Source organism: Phaenicophaeus curvirostris, chromosome 1, assembly GCF_032191515.1.
Source record: "Phaenicophaeus curvirostris isolate KB17595 chromosome 1, BPBGC_Pcur_1.0, whole genome shotgun sequence".
Lineage (NCBI taxonomy): Eukaryota > Metazoa > Chordata > Aves > Cuculiformes > Cuculidae > Phaenicophaeus > Phaenicophaeus curvirostris.
In genome coordinates, this window is record NC_091392.1 from 55788945 (window position 1) to 55805529 (window position 16585).

Below are 16585 nucleotides of genomic sequence, written 5' to 3' on the forward strand. Positions count from 1 at the left end.
CACAATGACCAGACATTTACGAAGAGTCATGCAAAAAAAGGAAACCACTAACGGCTGTAAATGTTCGAGTATATACCCATTTACCACACTAGGGAAAGCTCCTTACTGAATAGTGCTTTGGAAACTTAAGACCTGAACTGGGAAACTGAATACTACATTGTACAATTAAGTAGCTACAACAGGTTGTAACTTTGAAAAGACTATTCAAGTAGCACAAAGTATGGGAAAAGCAGGTTATCAGCCTTTGCTTGAGTCTTCAATTTACATTGAATTCATGGACAAAATTCCCAGGCTGAGAATTATTTCAATTACTTTCATTGTTTAACTAGCATTTTTCAAATCAGAAAGTTACGTTTACAAAATTCACAAATAAACATTTCAGAGTGAAATTAGAATAGAGTACAGCTTCATTTCACAAATCATGCCATGTCCAGGTTGAACTGTACCCCCAACTTCCCCCATGCTTCCTCCCCTCCCCCCATTTCCCTGACCAAACTACAGCAATTCAGGATTCATTCTTGAACTGATAAAACAAAAGGTTAGGCAGAAGTCAGTGACCCCTCTGTCCAAAACTTTCATCGAGATAGTTTCCTCTTAGGTTAGCACCCTATTCAATTCTCAACATCTCTACTTTTAAGTAACTTTGGCAAAGCACAGTTTCAATGGCAAAGCAACTCTGTAACAAGAACTTACTGTTACAAATCGTAAGTTCAATTTAAAGGTATTTTTTAGCACATCTAAGATAACTTGTTTCAAGCTGATAATTAAGTCATGACTAGCGCTTTGGTAAAGTTCCTTGCTAGTAAAAAATTGACTTCCAATTGAAGGAATGAAGCTGGAAGATCAAATAGATCAAAAGCACTAACTTCAAAACAGCTACAATACATCAGACACCCCTCCTGTAAACACAGGGAAGCATTCCTCGAAGGGAAAAAAAAAAAGTGTTGTCAAATTTGTTAACACAGAATCACTGCACAGGATAAATCCTAGATCCTGACTGCATCCTTTGATACTAGAAGTAACATTGTTCCCACCCACTCTTCTCTCACAGCACTTGCACTATTTTACTCGAAAGCTATCAAATTCACATTTTATAATACAAGTACAGAGCTGAGTCCTATTAATGATGGAAACCTTGTGTGGCCATGCACACGGGGGGAGGATGTAACTATCAGTAAAAGGAGGATAAGGAACAGTGTAAATTCAGTGCTTGAGAAGTAAAAGATTACAACAGCAGCTAGTACTTCATTGCTTAATGCATGAAAAAAGTGAGCACGCTGTTAAGGAGTTGGCATGTTACAGGAGCTTTAAACAAGCCCAGCAAGCTGCCAACTGCCTTGGCACTTACCAAAAAAAACAGTGATGACAATGCCAGCCTCAAAGTTTGCAATGCCTTTATCTGACACATTGCATCCCACTGTACCACTGATTTATGCAGCAATATGACATATGACTGCCTTGCAGGATGAGTTTTTCATTGCTTACAGATGGTAAGTTAGAACACAAGCAGTAATGGAGAAAAAAAAATTGGCTTAACAGGACAGCTGTAATTATCATAGGAATATAACCATAGCCACAATAAAGGCTTGATTCCCATGCAGAATGCATACTAAACCAGTGGTCTGGACACTCCTATGAACCCAGGACACTTGGAGTCTAGCCTTGAAGGAATAAATCATATTACCAGCATTTTAAGTTAAAAAGCGAAAATCTAGAGGTTTGAAGGCTTTATTTTTGACTACTTGACAATAATTAGTTAAGAGAGATAACTATAAATAAATTGCCTAAGTGAGGAGCAAACAAGATAATTTGTTACGTGTAATTTCTACTGCCATCAGACCTTTCTTATATTAGTATCAGAATAGCAAGGAACGCAGTAAGCACTCCAAATCCTCCTAGCCAGATGTCTACTTAGGAGCTGTAACCTCCCTTCATAGGAACAGCTGAACTATTTTCCAACATACAGTTCCAAAATCGAGGCACAATGAAATAACACATCTGATTCCCATGAATACATATTAGTTAAAAGTTGTTTTCCTGGAGGGCCCATCAGAATGCTGTACTACTTAGTGAGGATGTAAACTATTTCTCTGCTATTGTAGCTCTGTATCTACATTGGTCATTTGATGCAATGAGATGCTGCCGTGCTATGTTAGATTCTGCTCAAATGGCAGCATGGCATGAAGTGGCTCTCTAGTGCATTCTGAATGTCTAATAATGTTCTTGAGTGTAGTTAGGGATACAGGTTACTAATTAGCATTTTAACTAGGAGGTGCAACCCTATGCACCTTTACTATTCCATTTACTTTTCATTTTGTGTTCTTGAGGTATGTAAATTTGTGAGCTGAGCTTCTCAATACTGCTGCAAAGTAGGGAAATGCCTGTCTTGCCAATGGAGTACAAGTACAAAGATAAATGCTTGTGCAACCTTACACAGGAATTCTGGACAAGCCAGGGTTGGGGGGAAATTATCAGAAGAGAACATTTCATTTAAGACAGCTCCTGAAATTAAAGGTCTTCATCCATCTGGTAATCTGAAAGTTTAAAAAGCAGGAGAGGGGAAAGAAGCCCTCTGAGAGTTACCTTAAAAAACAATTTAACCATTTTCTCAAGGAAATTATAGAAATAAATTGAACATGTAATAAATAAAATTAAGATGTAAAACTCTTTCAACAATAGATATTAGCTATGAGTATTCAACTACAACTATTATGAATCTTCAGGCTCCATAGTTTAATCCTACGCACATGAGTAATTAAATCTCTAGCCTCTATGGAGAGGAAGGCTGAAACCAAAATGCCACTTAGAGTACAATATAAAGAGGGCAGAATTAAGGTGAGACAAGAACTTTACTTTCACTGACGGCTTATGAACTGCTGCCAGAAGAACCTAGAGGGGAAAAAGAATCCTTCAGATTTGAATGGAAGTTTCACCATTGAGCTTAAACCTTTTTTCCTTTTTTATATTGGCTAATTAAACATTTCTTCTGACTTGTACAGAGTTTAGAAGCCTTGTTTCGCCACCCGAATCCTGATGTTGAGAAAGTTATGTTATTCAGTAAAAAAAGGTCCAACAAAAGTAGAGATTTCAGAAGTTCTTTAAAGGCTACAAAGAAAATGTATTTAGTGCTCCACATTCTAACTACGTTCATACATTAACACACCATTTGCTTTTCCATCAGCTTGTTTACTTTAAGTATCATTTGTGCTGCAGTGTAAGACATCTATTTTTTGTTGCCATGGGACCACGATTAAAAAAATCAGTAAGTGAATTAACTGTAAGTCACCCTAAGAGGCATATACTCGAAAATTTACAACAGTTTTCCCATTTTATCTTAAACATCCCCCTGTACACAAATGGATGAAGGCACAGGATGTGCAGGCTCACAGCTTTCATATCAAAGTCTTTTGTTGAAACTGTTCCACCTGTTCTCAGCCCTCTAAGAAAAAAAAAAGTCTTGAGGACTCCACTTTGTGGAAGAGCTCTATAAAAGCCTTAACGATGATTTAAAGTACTAAGGAGAAAATGAGAAACGTTAGGTATGTGAATTAGGAAATGTTAAGTTCATGCACTTTAGGAACACACACTCACACCCCACAGTAGTAGAAGCAGTAGTAGAGGAAAACACTACATGTGTAGGGGTAGAAATATTTGTTACATCATGGTGCTGGCTGGCGATGGAGGGTTGCCGCCTTAGAGCCCCCTGAATGGTACTTCCACTCTGGAAAGCATTCACTACATCCATCTGCAAGGAATCAGAGATTGTGACAGCTTGCTCAGCAAGAGAGAGAGAGAACAAGAGAAAGGACCGTCCCATCTACAACATACAAAAGGTAAAGAAAAAAGGCACTTTTTAAAATAGAACAGATAAACAGGCAAGAGATGCATTTAGAGCTGAAGAAAACAGAGGACCCTGAGGGATTGCACATCCATCCATACCCGCTTTGGCCATCTCGGCCAAACTAGTTAGAACTGCCACCTTAGTCAAAGGACTGGAGATGAAGAGATCTCCCTCATAAACACCCACTGTGTCCTACCTTTTTCAAGACCATACCTGAGTTTGTATCCTGTTTAGGCCCCTAAACCACAAGATCTGACCACGACGTAATTCTCTCTCAGCATGATCAATCTCCTCTACATCTTCTGCTAGTTCTTCTTCAGGAATCTCTTCCTTTTGTGTTCCATGACCAGCTTCTTTAAGGAATTTCAGACGGCTGGTTGGAATTGTTGAAATCAACTAACGGTGAATGAAAATATGAATCAGAATTATTTTTTTCTCTCTTAAATAAAAAAGTAATACCAGACTTAAGCCTTAACATAATATTCATAATTAGCAAAGTTGAGAAAACAGGTTATGTAAACAGGATGAGTGCATTAATGTAGAGCGACCACTCCAGCTGAACAGCTGCAAAGCTATGAATATTCTTACCACCTCCACTGAGGTGTGAAGTTAAGCTTGGACTACAAACCTAGAAAACAAAACATCCTTGCTAGAGACAAAAAATTCCACCAACATTACTTGACTATGCCAGGAAGGGACAGTACTGAAGCTACAAGAACCACTAATTCTGTAGATTGTGCTTATACATACAGCTTTCGGAGCTCCATCAGTTTCACAAGCCCGATGTGTTACCTCTACATCATTTAATTAAGGTTGCAACTGTTAATTCAGAAATACAGAACAGAGTTCTTTCATGACCTGGAAGGTATCAATCCATTTGCAAGGCAAATGATGTTTCCCAACACCCTTATCCCCAAAATGTTACTTTGCCACTTGGTGTGCTCTAGGTCATCTATCTTAAATTAAACAAAAGCTACGTATAGCTGTTCCAGCTTTCCTTTTCATCCCCACCTTCAGGGTTATTCTGGTGAACTATGTAGTTAAGGGGAGTCATCTTTTGATATGTCTCATCTACCAGATCCAGATCAGTTCAAGACTGCTTTCTTTGATCATCACAAACCTAGATGACCATTTCAGCAACTGCAGAGGACAAAGACTGCTCCAAAAGCAAGATAAACAGGCCTTCATGCTGAAATTGCTACTATGAATGCTCCCAGATCACACTTCTGTTTCAACTGTTCTCAGAAAGTCAAAAGCTCTTTGACTTTAATGAGATGCTAAAGCAGCATGAACTACAGCAGGGAAGCTTTGCCCTTGCAAGACACTTGGGTCAGAGGTATTTCAAGCCATCTTGATCCTCTTCTAGGCTACTTTAAAACCTCAGAGTGACTCTTATTTGATTTTTTAAACAACATCACATTTTTCAGAAAACCTTATTAAAATGCTTATAGCCTTTTTTAGAATATACAACTATATATGTACTTAAAACTAAAAGTAACCCTACCAATTTTATACTGAAACCTGATGTGTCCTTTACAAAAGGGAAGGAAAGAAACTGTAATGGCAAACTCTGTGGGGTATCAAAAGTCTAGACAACTATGTCATTAAATAATGGAAAACTCTGTAGGTCTAAAGTTTCACATAAAGCTTGCTGCTTACAAGCACTGTTGTGCATGCAGTAGTAATGAAAATAAAAGTCAAAACCATAATGCAATAGCTTAATTGTCAGGATAACTTTCCAATTACTTCATAGTTATGCAAATGAAGATTAAAGAAAACACTGATTTGAGTTTTGCTGCATTTTTTGCTACTCCAGGAAGTTTTCAAATCAAGACCATACTAATAATTATAACAATTCTGTTTTTTTCAAGAAAACCATTCAACACTACGTTAAATATATTTGAATGTTAACATGTTCCTTGCTTCTGTATTCTGGCAGAGCTTGTTCTAGTACTTACCTGGCTAAAGATGTAATTTCATTTTTAAAAGGTAACTACAGATGCTTCTAGTTTAAAATAACTAAACATAAACCAATTATAGCATCTTGATAAAAAATTTAACTAATTGACCAAGTAAGAGTAAGGAATATCCAACTAAGGACTTTCCAGCTACCGAACAAGTAAATTCTAATCAGTATTTACTGTTTGTCTCCACGTATTCATATAGCCCACTTGAAAGACCTGAATACTTAAGATATTGCATTTGTACTTTCCATGTAAAATACTCTAATGCAAATAGATATTTAACATATTGAAAAAACTAGTTTACCTGGCCCCAGAGTAGTGTTCCCATGCCCAGGAAAATGGACCACAGCCACTGTTCAATTGAGAGTTCTGAGCAACTGAAAGGCTTTCCACCAAACTGCACAATAATTATCTGTAAAGAGCAACACCATTAAACAACGCTATATCAGTGACCTTTTACTATAAAGTTTGCTATTGCACAGGATCACTACAGAAAACTTTGCATTAAAATATGGGATTTCCCATCTCATTAATCATGCACTTCCACTGCCTCAGCAGTCTGAGCAAGTTTCCAAACCTTAGCCATCTTTCCTTTTGCTTTTCAGTATTTCAAGAACTACTCGTTTAGTTACTCTTCAAAATCACAAACATCTGTTACTACTACTTTGTGTTTATGGCTCCCCTCCTTTGTTTCACATTTACAGCATGTATTTGATGGTAGAAATTTACAGTGATTTGTCAAATGAACACCTTTCTCATAATCAAGTTCATTAATACACTTATGTTAACCTAAGTCATAGATCCACAAGACATGAAACATTTCAGAAATCAAGAGAATATTACTATGTATCCCATCAATGTTAAATGCTAAACTTTACATCATCACAGCATGACACCTACCTAGTTAAGTCTTGGGGTGAAGGGTCAGAGATCTCAAAAACTAAATCAAATTAGCTCCTATTGACCTACCTACTACAAGCTGTACACTCCCTAATGAGCAAGGAATTACATGCACAAAAATCTGCCCTGGAGAATCAACAATTACAATAGCAGAGCAGGAATGAAAAGGAGACTATTAAGTGGGGCACCTGACAGCTTAAAAGCCCAAGAGTATCTTTTTATTAACACAGAATAAAACACTGAGATGACAACTCAGAAGTCACTTATTTGGGAAGACACTCGCTCTGCCAAGGTTATAAAGGGAAAGGAGTTGCAGTCAGGAGTAATTTCTACATATCTGGCTTTGTTGCACAATAACAGTCAGTCTGCTGCATATGCAATTGTAAAAATAAGAGTAGCTTCTGAAGAAGTGGCATCTAAAAAACCTAAACATGGGAGAATAATTGAACTAACTTTACATGAAGTAGTACACTTGCATTGCTTTGATCACTATGAATTTGGTCAACTTCATGGAATCCCAAGTCTTAGGAGAAACTTAAGGCATAGGTTATATCTGAAGTCCAAAATAATTTAAGTCAAAATGAGATCTGAAAAATAGCAGTGTGCTTATTTGTTAGTTACTTCTTCTGATAAATTAAAAGTTAAGGTCTTTTAGGAGGAGAAACTATTTCTTGTAAACTATTTTATTCAGACTCAATTCTGACTTGGAGTTTCTCAACACCAGTGTGTTAACCCAATCAGTTTGAGATAATTTAATTTCACTTGTTAGCATATACGGACTGAACTAGCTTTTACAAAATCTGCATAGATGCACCAGCAGAAGTTCCCTAAACATCATGTATTTTTCATATCAAAATAACACCTAAACCAGCAGCATCTGTACAGATAACAGATTTCTGCATCAGAAGATGCAAACCAATATTTAACTACCTAAAGCTTATTCATGTTGATTACCATTTCCAAGGTAAGCAAGTAATCAATGTACTAAGTGCATTTTCACCCACAACCCCAAAGAAGCCACTTACCTGCACAATAAATGTCCCCAGAACAATAGAACAGAAGATAGCGTTGTTAAAGATTCCTTCAAAAACGTTTCTTTCACCATGAATTTTTCGGGCATTAATTTCATTAAAAAGCTGCATCATCACAAATGTATTAAATACAATAGTATAGTGCTCTGAAGGAGGAGCATGAAGAGGAGCATTTCTTCCACTATCGATATCAAAAATTTTCTCACCTGTGTATAAAAGCATTTATTGGCAGCTTAATTGGTGTCTTTACATATACACTACATAAAAAATAGTTTTAAGTTAACCTGTAGAATAACTTTAAGGCCTCAGTATTCTTACCAGCAAATAGGAGTGTGAAGACCACTACGAGTTGGTAGAATGCATGACCCAAAATGTTCTTCATCATTGTACGAGAAATTAAAGGTTTGTTTCTACCATAAGGCTTTCGCAACAGAAGAGCTTCAGTGGGTGGTTCTGTTGCCAAGGCAAGAGAAGCTAATGTGTCCATTATGAGATTTACCCACAGCATCTGCACAGCTTTAAGCGGAGAATCCTACAAAGATAGATACATAAACCCTCCAACATAAATGACCAAATTGCAGCTATTAAACACATTTATTATACAACATTAGCATGTTCTGAAGAGCACTACGTTCTTTGCACTAGTATTTAATTGAAAGTTTCAAATTGAAAGTTAACTAGTCTTGACATTTTCAACCTTTATTAGCTGAAACAGAAGACTAGCAATACGTACTTGTGTTATGCATGCGCCTGTAAAAGCAACAATTACTGCTACTACATTGACAGTAAGCTGGAACTGAAGAAATTTGGAGATGCTATCATACACGTTTCGACCCCACATAACTGCTTTAACAATACTTGTGAAGTTGTCGTCTGTAAGGATAATATCAGAAGCTTCTTTAGCTACGTCTGTTCCAGCAATACCCTGGTAGAAAAAGAAAAACAATATGAAATATAACAGGATGCACTGACTTATGTAATAATAGCTATTAATATATCCTTGGTCAGCATTCACTTTGATGCGCCAATGGTCTAAAGGACCATTTTAATATAAGCACTGGAAGTTATGTTGAATCAAGTCCTGCTTGCAAGTTCTACTCAAGCATGCAAAAATGTAAACAAGCAGGTAATGTTGTCTTTCAAAGAAAGACCTTAATAATAAAAATCCTTTAAGTGACAAAGACACTGTGTAATTTCTCCCAAAGAAATGTTACTGAACCCTGTTCAAGTTAAAGGCCACCAGGTGGTGCAGTACTACAGTACAGTTTATGTTTCCAGCAGTAGGGTAATGCACATGTTCACAAGAGAACAGAATGATACACATTACCAGAAAAACCCTTTTGCAGAAGAGCATTGGCATTAAACAGTAGAATATGCAATGTCAATGCATATAACACTGCAATGCAATTATGACTTTAAGGTTTAAGCACCTGAAGTATCCAAATAGTTACGGTGAGCTCTGTCTCATACCTACTTCAAGGCTATTTATTTTGCTGTTGGCATTTCAGAAACACTGACTCAATAGCTAATGTAACGGCCCTTACCCCTGATACATTCTTTGGCCAAGAAAATGAGTCAACTGCAGAGCTATCTGTACACCTTAAAAGGTACCTTAAGTATCACATAGTAGGTGGTATATTTTAAGTGCTATTTAGATAAAGAGAAAAATCAGTTTCTTACACAGATGGATATAGACAGTAACTGCAGGAAACCTTTAAGTTCTGGAAGATGAAAATAAATATTTCCCAGACAGTGCCAAGTACAAAAGCCATATAACAGCAGAAAACAGATACTTATTAAAAGAAGATTTTTACAGTCCAGTGAATATTTAAAATCTGGCAGCTATACATGAAAGTAATACTTTTTTAAAAGCTTATTGGAAAGCTTATTACATGAAAGCTCTTCATCTTCTGTTTTTCCTCTTCAAGATTACCTGAGTCAGTGCATCTGCAAATGTGGTGAAGGAAGAGTGTGGTCAACTTTTTCCCTTTAAACGCTTAATAATGAGTTTTTAAAAACTGAAGTGACCGACTAGCACCAAAACTGCACTTTTTCAGCCCAAGGCTGAGGAGGAATCTTGAGGCACCTATCTTACACTGTTTCAAAGGAGACAGAAGAAAGCTGAAGCTACATACTTAAGGCATGAGTCTATCTAGTATTATCACTCAAAGAAAAGTTTGGTTTAATTGAAAGCCTGCAATAAATTAGTGCTTAACACAAGCTAAATCCAGGCTATAAAGTTCTTCTCCCAGCAGTAAATTTTCTTTAGTTCTGTCATAGACAGAGCTTGAGTACCATCTGAAAGGGTGTTTGAGAATTCAAATTGAGAAAGTCAAATAACCTAAGGAAACAGACAGATGCAGATCCTAGATTGTCATAAAACGCTCTTACTTCAGTTGTACTAGAGATACCTCTTAGTATAGGTTCCACAGACATTACTAGCAGTCTCATTATAGTCTCCCTATTCTTATGCATATTTTTACAAAATACAGATGAATAAGCTCATTCCATATTGTGTATAAACTTTACTGAAAGTCAACATAGTATGCTATTTACCATCTAAAGTCATTCTTGCCATATACTGAACAGATCTCATTTCTGAGATCTTCAGTATCATTAATTCTGTTCCTACATCTTGCAACAAGCCTTTGCGTAAAAAAGGTTTTGATTTGAAACTGATGGGGATCTGCAGTTTAAGTTTGATTAAATGGCAAACACCACAAATTTCATTTCCATCAAATAAAAATATGGTTACGTTGGAACACTGAGGGAGGAGAAAAAGTCATTAGTATTAAGTGTGAAAGATGCTGACTCCATTAACCTACTTGTATATTGGGCTCATGAAACAAGCAAGGTTCTTTGAAGTGATTTGATAAGGTATTTTATCAATATCACTCTCCAAAATACTAAAGATAAAACAAAAATACCATAGCAAATCCAACATCTGCCTTCTTCAGAGCTGGACCATCATTGGTACCATCACCAGTTACTGCTACAACTTGCCTCTGGTCAAAGACAGTGCTATCAATTATACCTAAAATAAAATCAGAATTGTGTGTTACAATTCAAAATTGACAACGTAGCACAGATTACCTGAAAGAGCAGCTCACTCTTGCCTTCCTTAAAGTTATCAAAAAAAAAAACAAAGTCACAACAGATCGTTCTAGTTGACTCCATTACTCAAGAAGAAAAAAAAGGTCAGTTGGCAAATGCCTCATAAGCATTTCCCACTGTTCAGTCCCAGCCTTTTTTCTAAAAGCATAACACTGCCACTCCCCCATCTTTACTTAGAAGTCCGGATTGCTTTTACTTACCTTTCACTAAAGTGTGTTTGTCTGTGGGAGAAGATCTTGCAAGAACACGAAGCTTTGGCCAAATTTTATCTATTCGCTCTTGCTCTATCTGCAATAAGAGCACTGGTTATATTTTACAGTTAGGAGACTTAAAATATCAGCTGATCTACTTAATCGGCCAGTATGCTTACCTCTCCTTTTTCATTACGTATTCTCCTGTTAAAGTCTTTCCCCTCTAAACACAGGAAGTCTTCACCAGGATTCAGAATACCACATTTTAATGCAATAGCACGAGCAGTGTTAATGTTATCACCAGTGACCATACGTACGGTTATGCCTGCACGTTGACATTTCTTTATTGCATCAGGTACCTGTTAGCCAAAAAAACCCAAAAACACAGACTCAGAGACTGTACATTAGTAGAATAAATCTAGAGATGTGAGTGAAAGGAGTGTAGCTTACCCTAATTCTTTTCCTGAAAATGACACAAATGGTAAAGGGTTTTGTCACGTCATGTCCCCTGCTTATCTCCCCATCACCTACATCCACCCCCCTTCATTTTCCTGCACAATACTGCAGTGTTAAAAAAATAGGACAAAACCCCTCATGACATTAGGCTGTAGTATTCAAAAGTACAGAATACTGACTTTTCGCTTATGATTATGTAAAATAAAATCAGCTCACACTCCATTACTTCCTCCATGATTTCTAGCATGAAATGATGCTAATACGGATCAGATCCAAGTTCCACCTACATGTGGCATAAAAGCTTTCAACATTGAGAAATACTGCTCTCTTTAGACCTCAACCACAAGCCAGACTCCTTACATTAGTTCTCAGGTGACAAACCCTTGTCTAAATCGTTACCCATGAGAAGCTGGCAACAAGACGGCTAATATTAGCCTAAACAATACTCCCAATAGCCCAAGTGGTAAAAAAAAAAAAAAAAAAAAAAGACAAATTGTTCCATCTACTAAGACTCTGCACAGTAAGCGCCTTAAGTCATTAGTTTGTACAGAGCTTCAGTAACGCAGCATAAGTGACATTAAGAAGTTTTAATCTGCTTTTATAGCTCTATTAACCTTCCCACCAATAAATTAGATTTTCATTTATCAACCACGCTTAAGGCATACAATAGCAATTCAGTCTCTTGCACTCCTTGCAAGATGAAGAACAACGTGAATCAAGATCCATTGTAAGAGAATCATTGCAGTTTAGCCAGTTTAGCCAGTGACCCTACCTCAGGTCTCACAGGATCTTCAATGCCAACAACCGCAATGCATGTCAGACCAGTAACGATATCATTTTCGTTGTCCCATTCTGGCTCAGGTTCCCCTGCTGGGAAGTCTCTGAATGCCAGGCAGATGGTTCTCAGCCCTTCAGAAGCCATTGGCTCAATTACTGTTTTCACGATATCATCGCGATCCCTAGGTCTAAATACCTTTGGTTCTCCATTAGCACTCAGTATCTTGAAGCACCTGAAAAGAGCAGTTTAAAGAGTTATCCCACAAGCTTTGATTTCACTACTCATGCACACACAAAAAAGCCAGTATCAGCATCTCTAAAGTAATCTCCACATGCACTTAATCTCTTTCCAATTGTAAAACATACTAGCTGTAGAAAGTTAACAGAGACAGTCATCCCAAGATGAAAATAATGCCCACTGAATTTAGGACGCAAACATTAGTTACCACTATTGTATGTAAACAGACCGGTGCCTGCCCTGGTCGAGTCAGTCAATCCAGTTTCAAGTTCAATAAAATGATCTCACTTTGTTAACAGTTGCAGAAGAACAAGTCTCAGAAGAACAGTATGCTTCCAGTACATGCATGTAGTGCTTAAACAACTGTATGCACTAAACTTACAGCACTAAAATCAAACTCTTGTAATACTATCCTTAAAAGCAGTAAGTTTTGCCCCAACCTCCCCTCAAATCTAACTGCAGAATATTCAGAGAGCATTTGACATAATGTTATTGATGTGAAGTGTTAACTAAAAAACACCAAAACCACTTAAAACTGATTAAACGTTTGCAGAAGAGAGTGGATTCAAAACTAATTACTCCAGCATTTCAACACATGCTCTTTTTTAGTTATGTTTCTTCATTCCAATTATGCTGATGCAATTCATAGTCAGCATACATACTTTACCAATATTGATGCCATGAACATATAACGCTACCAAATATTTGAAACAAGTTTAGTCTTGTTCTTCTGCATCATTAGCAAAGTTCCACCATAAAGCAACACCCCCAGCATGTGTTTTACAAATCAGTGCTAATGTGACACTGAAAAAAGGGTAACTTCTTTAAAATTATTAAATTCAGACCTAGCAGGTACACTAAGATGACTACTACAGCATGTAAGTGTTTAGTCCAAGAGTTTAATGAATTCTCAAGTGCAACACACAAAAAGTTTCCACCTCATCCAGGAAATGAAAACAAAGCTGTTCCTCAAAGCTTCATAGTATTTATAACAAATGAAATCTGAGGTCTTTCTGATTCCCTAGTTTTGGTTTTCCGTTCACATGTCAAACACTATGGATAGCTTCTGCCACCTGCAATCTGAATTCAAAGCATTCCAAGATGACTACCTGGAAGCCAGTAAGTTTTATGTAAACATTTCATTGAAACTCACTTAAATATTTGACCTGATGGTAAGGAAAGAAGAATAAAACTACTCTGCTGAAAAGTTTGCTGCATCCACACTTATTAGTAACTCATTTGTGCCTTAAATATTAATATTTAAGCTTTCAGTGCACCAGAGTAGTACTACACGTTAAAATAAAGAATAAGCAGCACAACTGACAAACTAGGTTATAAGCTCTGAGATTTATTTCTGGCACTGAATAGGTAGTGGGTAAAGAAAGTGGCTTATGATGGGACAAGACTTCTGGTCAGGCCATAGTTTGATAATAGTTTTGGAATTAGAACTACTCCAACAGTATCCAAATCAGTCTAGGTTTTCTTGGTTTTTGCCAAATGACCTCATTATTTATTTTCTTATCTCAGTTATGAAGCCAAGTGGACCACATGAGTCTTGGATGAATGAGTTCTGGCAACTTCTACAGATTAATTGTACAGATAATAAGGTACATTATACTTCTGAAGGCACAAGTAATGAAAACATAGGCATATTTATTCACTGATGAGACTTGGCTTAACGTCTACCTATAAAAAAATTCACATCTAAATCTAACTTTCATATTAAGAAGAACAAGCCCTTTTAAGATTGACCTTTTGTTGCCAGTACTAAGCCGAGGAGGAAGGTTTAATCTTTTTTCTTTAGTACATCAGTCCTTTCCTAGATAACTATTTGGGTGCCTAGTAGCAAGCAAAAAGGTACATTGAAACGATGAGCAAAATCTATGTACTTCTCAGACTGGAATTAGTCTGACATTAGAAGAAAAACCAGACTGGCTACAGTTGCTGTTACTGATGCATACATGCTTGACTTCTCTCTTCACCTAGTTAGGAGCTACCACAGCTGCCTTCACACCTAAAGGTTTGTCCCAGTAGTGACTAATCTCTCACTAATCATCTAATCGCATTCTAATAAATCCTCTATAGATGGGCAGGTGGATAAGGAAGCAATTTACTTTGTCACATTAAAAATCCTCAAGTTTCTCTACTGGCCAAGTTCAATTTCCTGTTAAAATTATTAACTTGCACATCAACTTGCAGGTTTTTGAAGCTAGAAGTAATCACATTTCAAAGGCACACATCCTTCCTAGAATTTAGGCATATCAGATGTTGGGACTTTACTGAAAGCTGGGGAAACATTTTGACCAACCACACCTAAAATTGTTTAACTAGAGAATAGATAAATTCATAGATGGCATTCTGTATCACAGCAGAGCTCCCTAGTTCAAATTAATCATGACCAGCTCTTTTTTGAGGGGCAGAGCTGGGTCATGAGAATTAAAATAACTGAAAAGCTAATTGCCCGTCTTACTTTAGAAAGTCAAACAACTGAGGGAGACAAGCTGGAAAGCATCTGCAACCCAAGGGTATGGGACTGTTGCACTTGTTTGTGAACAGGGCAACAGAAATATTTTGAAGACCATAACACAATGTTTAGCACTTCAGTCTCCTCACCTATCACATCATTTAGCCAAATTTAAATGTTGAATTACAATATTAGCTGTTCTTACTTTTTAAGAACTATCTCAGAGGCACCTTTACTGAATATCCGGAAACTGCCATCAGAGTTTTTTAACACGGTACTCATAGATTTTCTAACAGAGTTGAAGGTGTACACTTTGTACAAATCCTCTTCTGGAATCTCATTTCTTACGTCCTGATAATCACGTTTTAAATCCAAGAGTAATCCCAGCAAGGCACATTCAGTTTTATTCCCAACATGACGTGGTAGGCCACCTTCTTTTTCAGGAGGCTGCAAGAACAAGAACCTTCACTGATTAGCATGTTAACTTAACAAACAACTGAAGTACAGCATTTTGAAAACAAGGAAGCTAAGGCTGAAATTAGTTGTGGGATAGGGAAGTTTCATTTTCACAATGATTACTATATAAATTTCTAAGTCATGAGACAAAAATCATACTGCTGGCTTTTCTAAGCTAACAACTTTTGTACCTGTTGAGGGTCTTTCAGTCCCTTTCTCAGACTAAAAACTCACCCATTAGGATAGTACCAAATCTCAATATGACCTTTTTTAAAAGGCATTTTTCATTGCTTGGTGTATCTATCTGATCAATTGAGTGTAGTTCTTTACTAGTTACTTTGTATTTTAAAAGTACAGATAAGTTTACTTAAACTGATTTTAACAAGCATCGTTTCTATTGAAGTATCTTCTCCTATAATAACTCTTCCTCGATGACTTGAGCTACGATCACATTGCCTGTTAGCCTTCTACTGAACAAACTAAGTCTTTAAGCTCCTTAAGTCTCACTAAAAGTACTGTTTTCCAGGCCATGGCCTATTTAACTGGAAAGAGTTCAGAAACAAGTTTCCAACCCTTTAATACCAGAGCAAGTTTCTTATCTCAGCAATGTGGAATATGCATATACTAGTGTTACAAGGAGCATTTCTTTCAAGATATTTCTGAGCTTAGGGAGCTACATCATTGCAGTGTAGTTTGTAGCAAACTAGGCAGAAGCATTTACTTAGCCTGACATGCCTCAAGGAGATAGAGCTGAAATATAATTATTTTAAGTCAGGGATACATTTTTACTGTTCAGAGCTGCAAGACCTTTGATTTGACTGTATCAAATACTCACACTTTCAAAATATTCGCCTCCACGCGCGGTTCTGGGCTCCCCAGTACAAGAGACATGGACAAACAGGATAAAGTCCAGTCTTAGGCCACAAACATGACAAAGGGACTGGAGCACCAAACATATGAGGAGAGGGTGAGAGAGCTGTGACTGTGTAGCCTGGACAAGAGAAGGCTCTAGGGGAGAAACTTATCAATATGTATTAAATGCCTGAATGGGGCAGGCTGGTGGAACAATGTTAAATGCTGCCAAGCCAGACCTCTTAGACTGTGAGCGGACAACAGGCAATGAGTACAAACTGCAACTCTTGAGCTCCTCAGA

At 37.2% G+C, this 16585-nt stretch overlaps 1 protein-coding gene across 3 annotated transcripts in view; it reads right to left on the reverse strand.

Annotated features, from left to right (window-relative positions):
• Positions 1-16585, reverse strand: part of ATP2B1 (ATPase plasma membrane Ca2+ transporting 1) — a 56328-nt gene that overhangs the window by 1933 nt on the left and 37810 nt on the right. The window contains exons 11-21 of one of the 3 annotated variants that reach the window (XM_069858575.1): positions 15182-15423; positions 12270-12507; positions 11221-11400; positions 11051-11138; positions 10664-10770; positions 8470-8661; positions 8055-8268; positions 7731-7942; positions 6110-6217; positions 4055-4237; positions 3659-3745 (exon numbers count right to left, since the gene is read on the reverse strand). In XM_069858575.1, the coding sequence (XP_069714676.1) occupies positions 3659-3745; positions 4055-4237; positions 6110-6217; positions 7731-7942; positions 8055-8268; positions 8470-8661; positions 10664-10770; positions 11051-11138; positions 11221-11400; positions 12270-12507; positions 15182-15423 (1851 nt within the window). Of the gene's footprint in view, positions 1-3593; positions 3746-4054; positions 4238-6109; positions 6218-7730; positions 7943-8054; positions 8269-8469; positions 8662-10663; positions 10771-11050; positions 11139-11220; positions 11401-12269; positions 12508-15181; positions 15424-16585 lie in introns of all 3 variants that reach the window. The other 2 variants (XM_069858593.1, XM_069858583.1) reach the window with 2 other exon arrangements.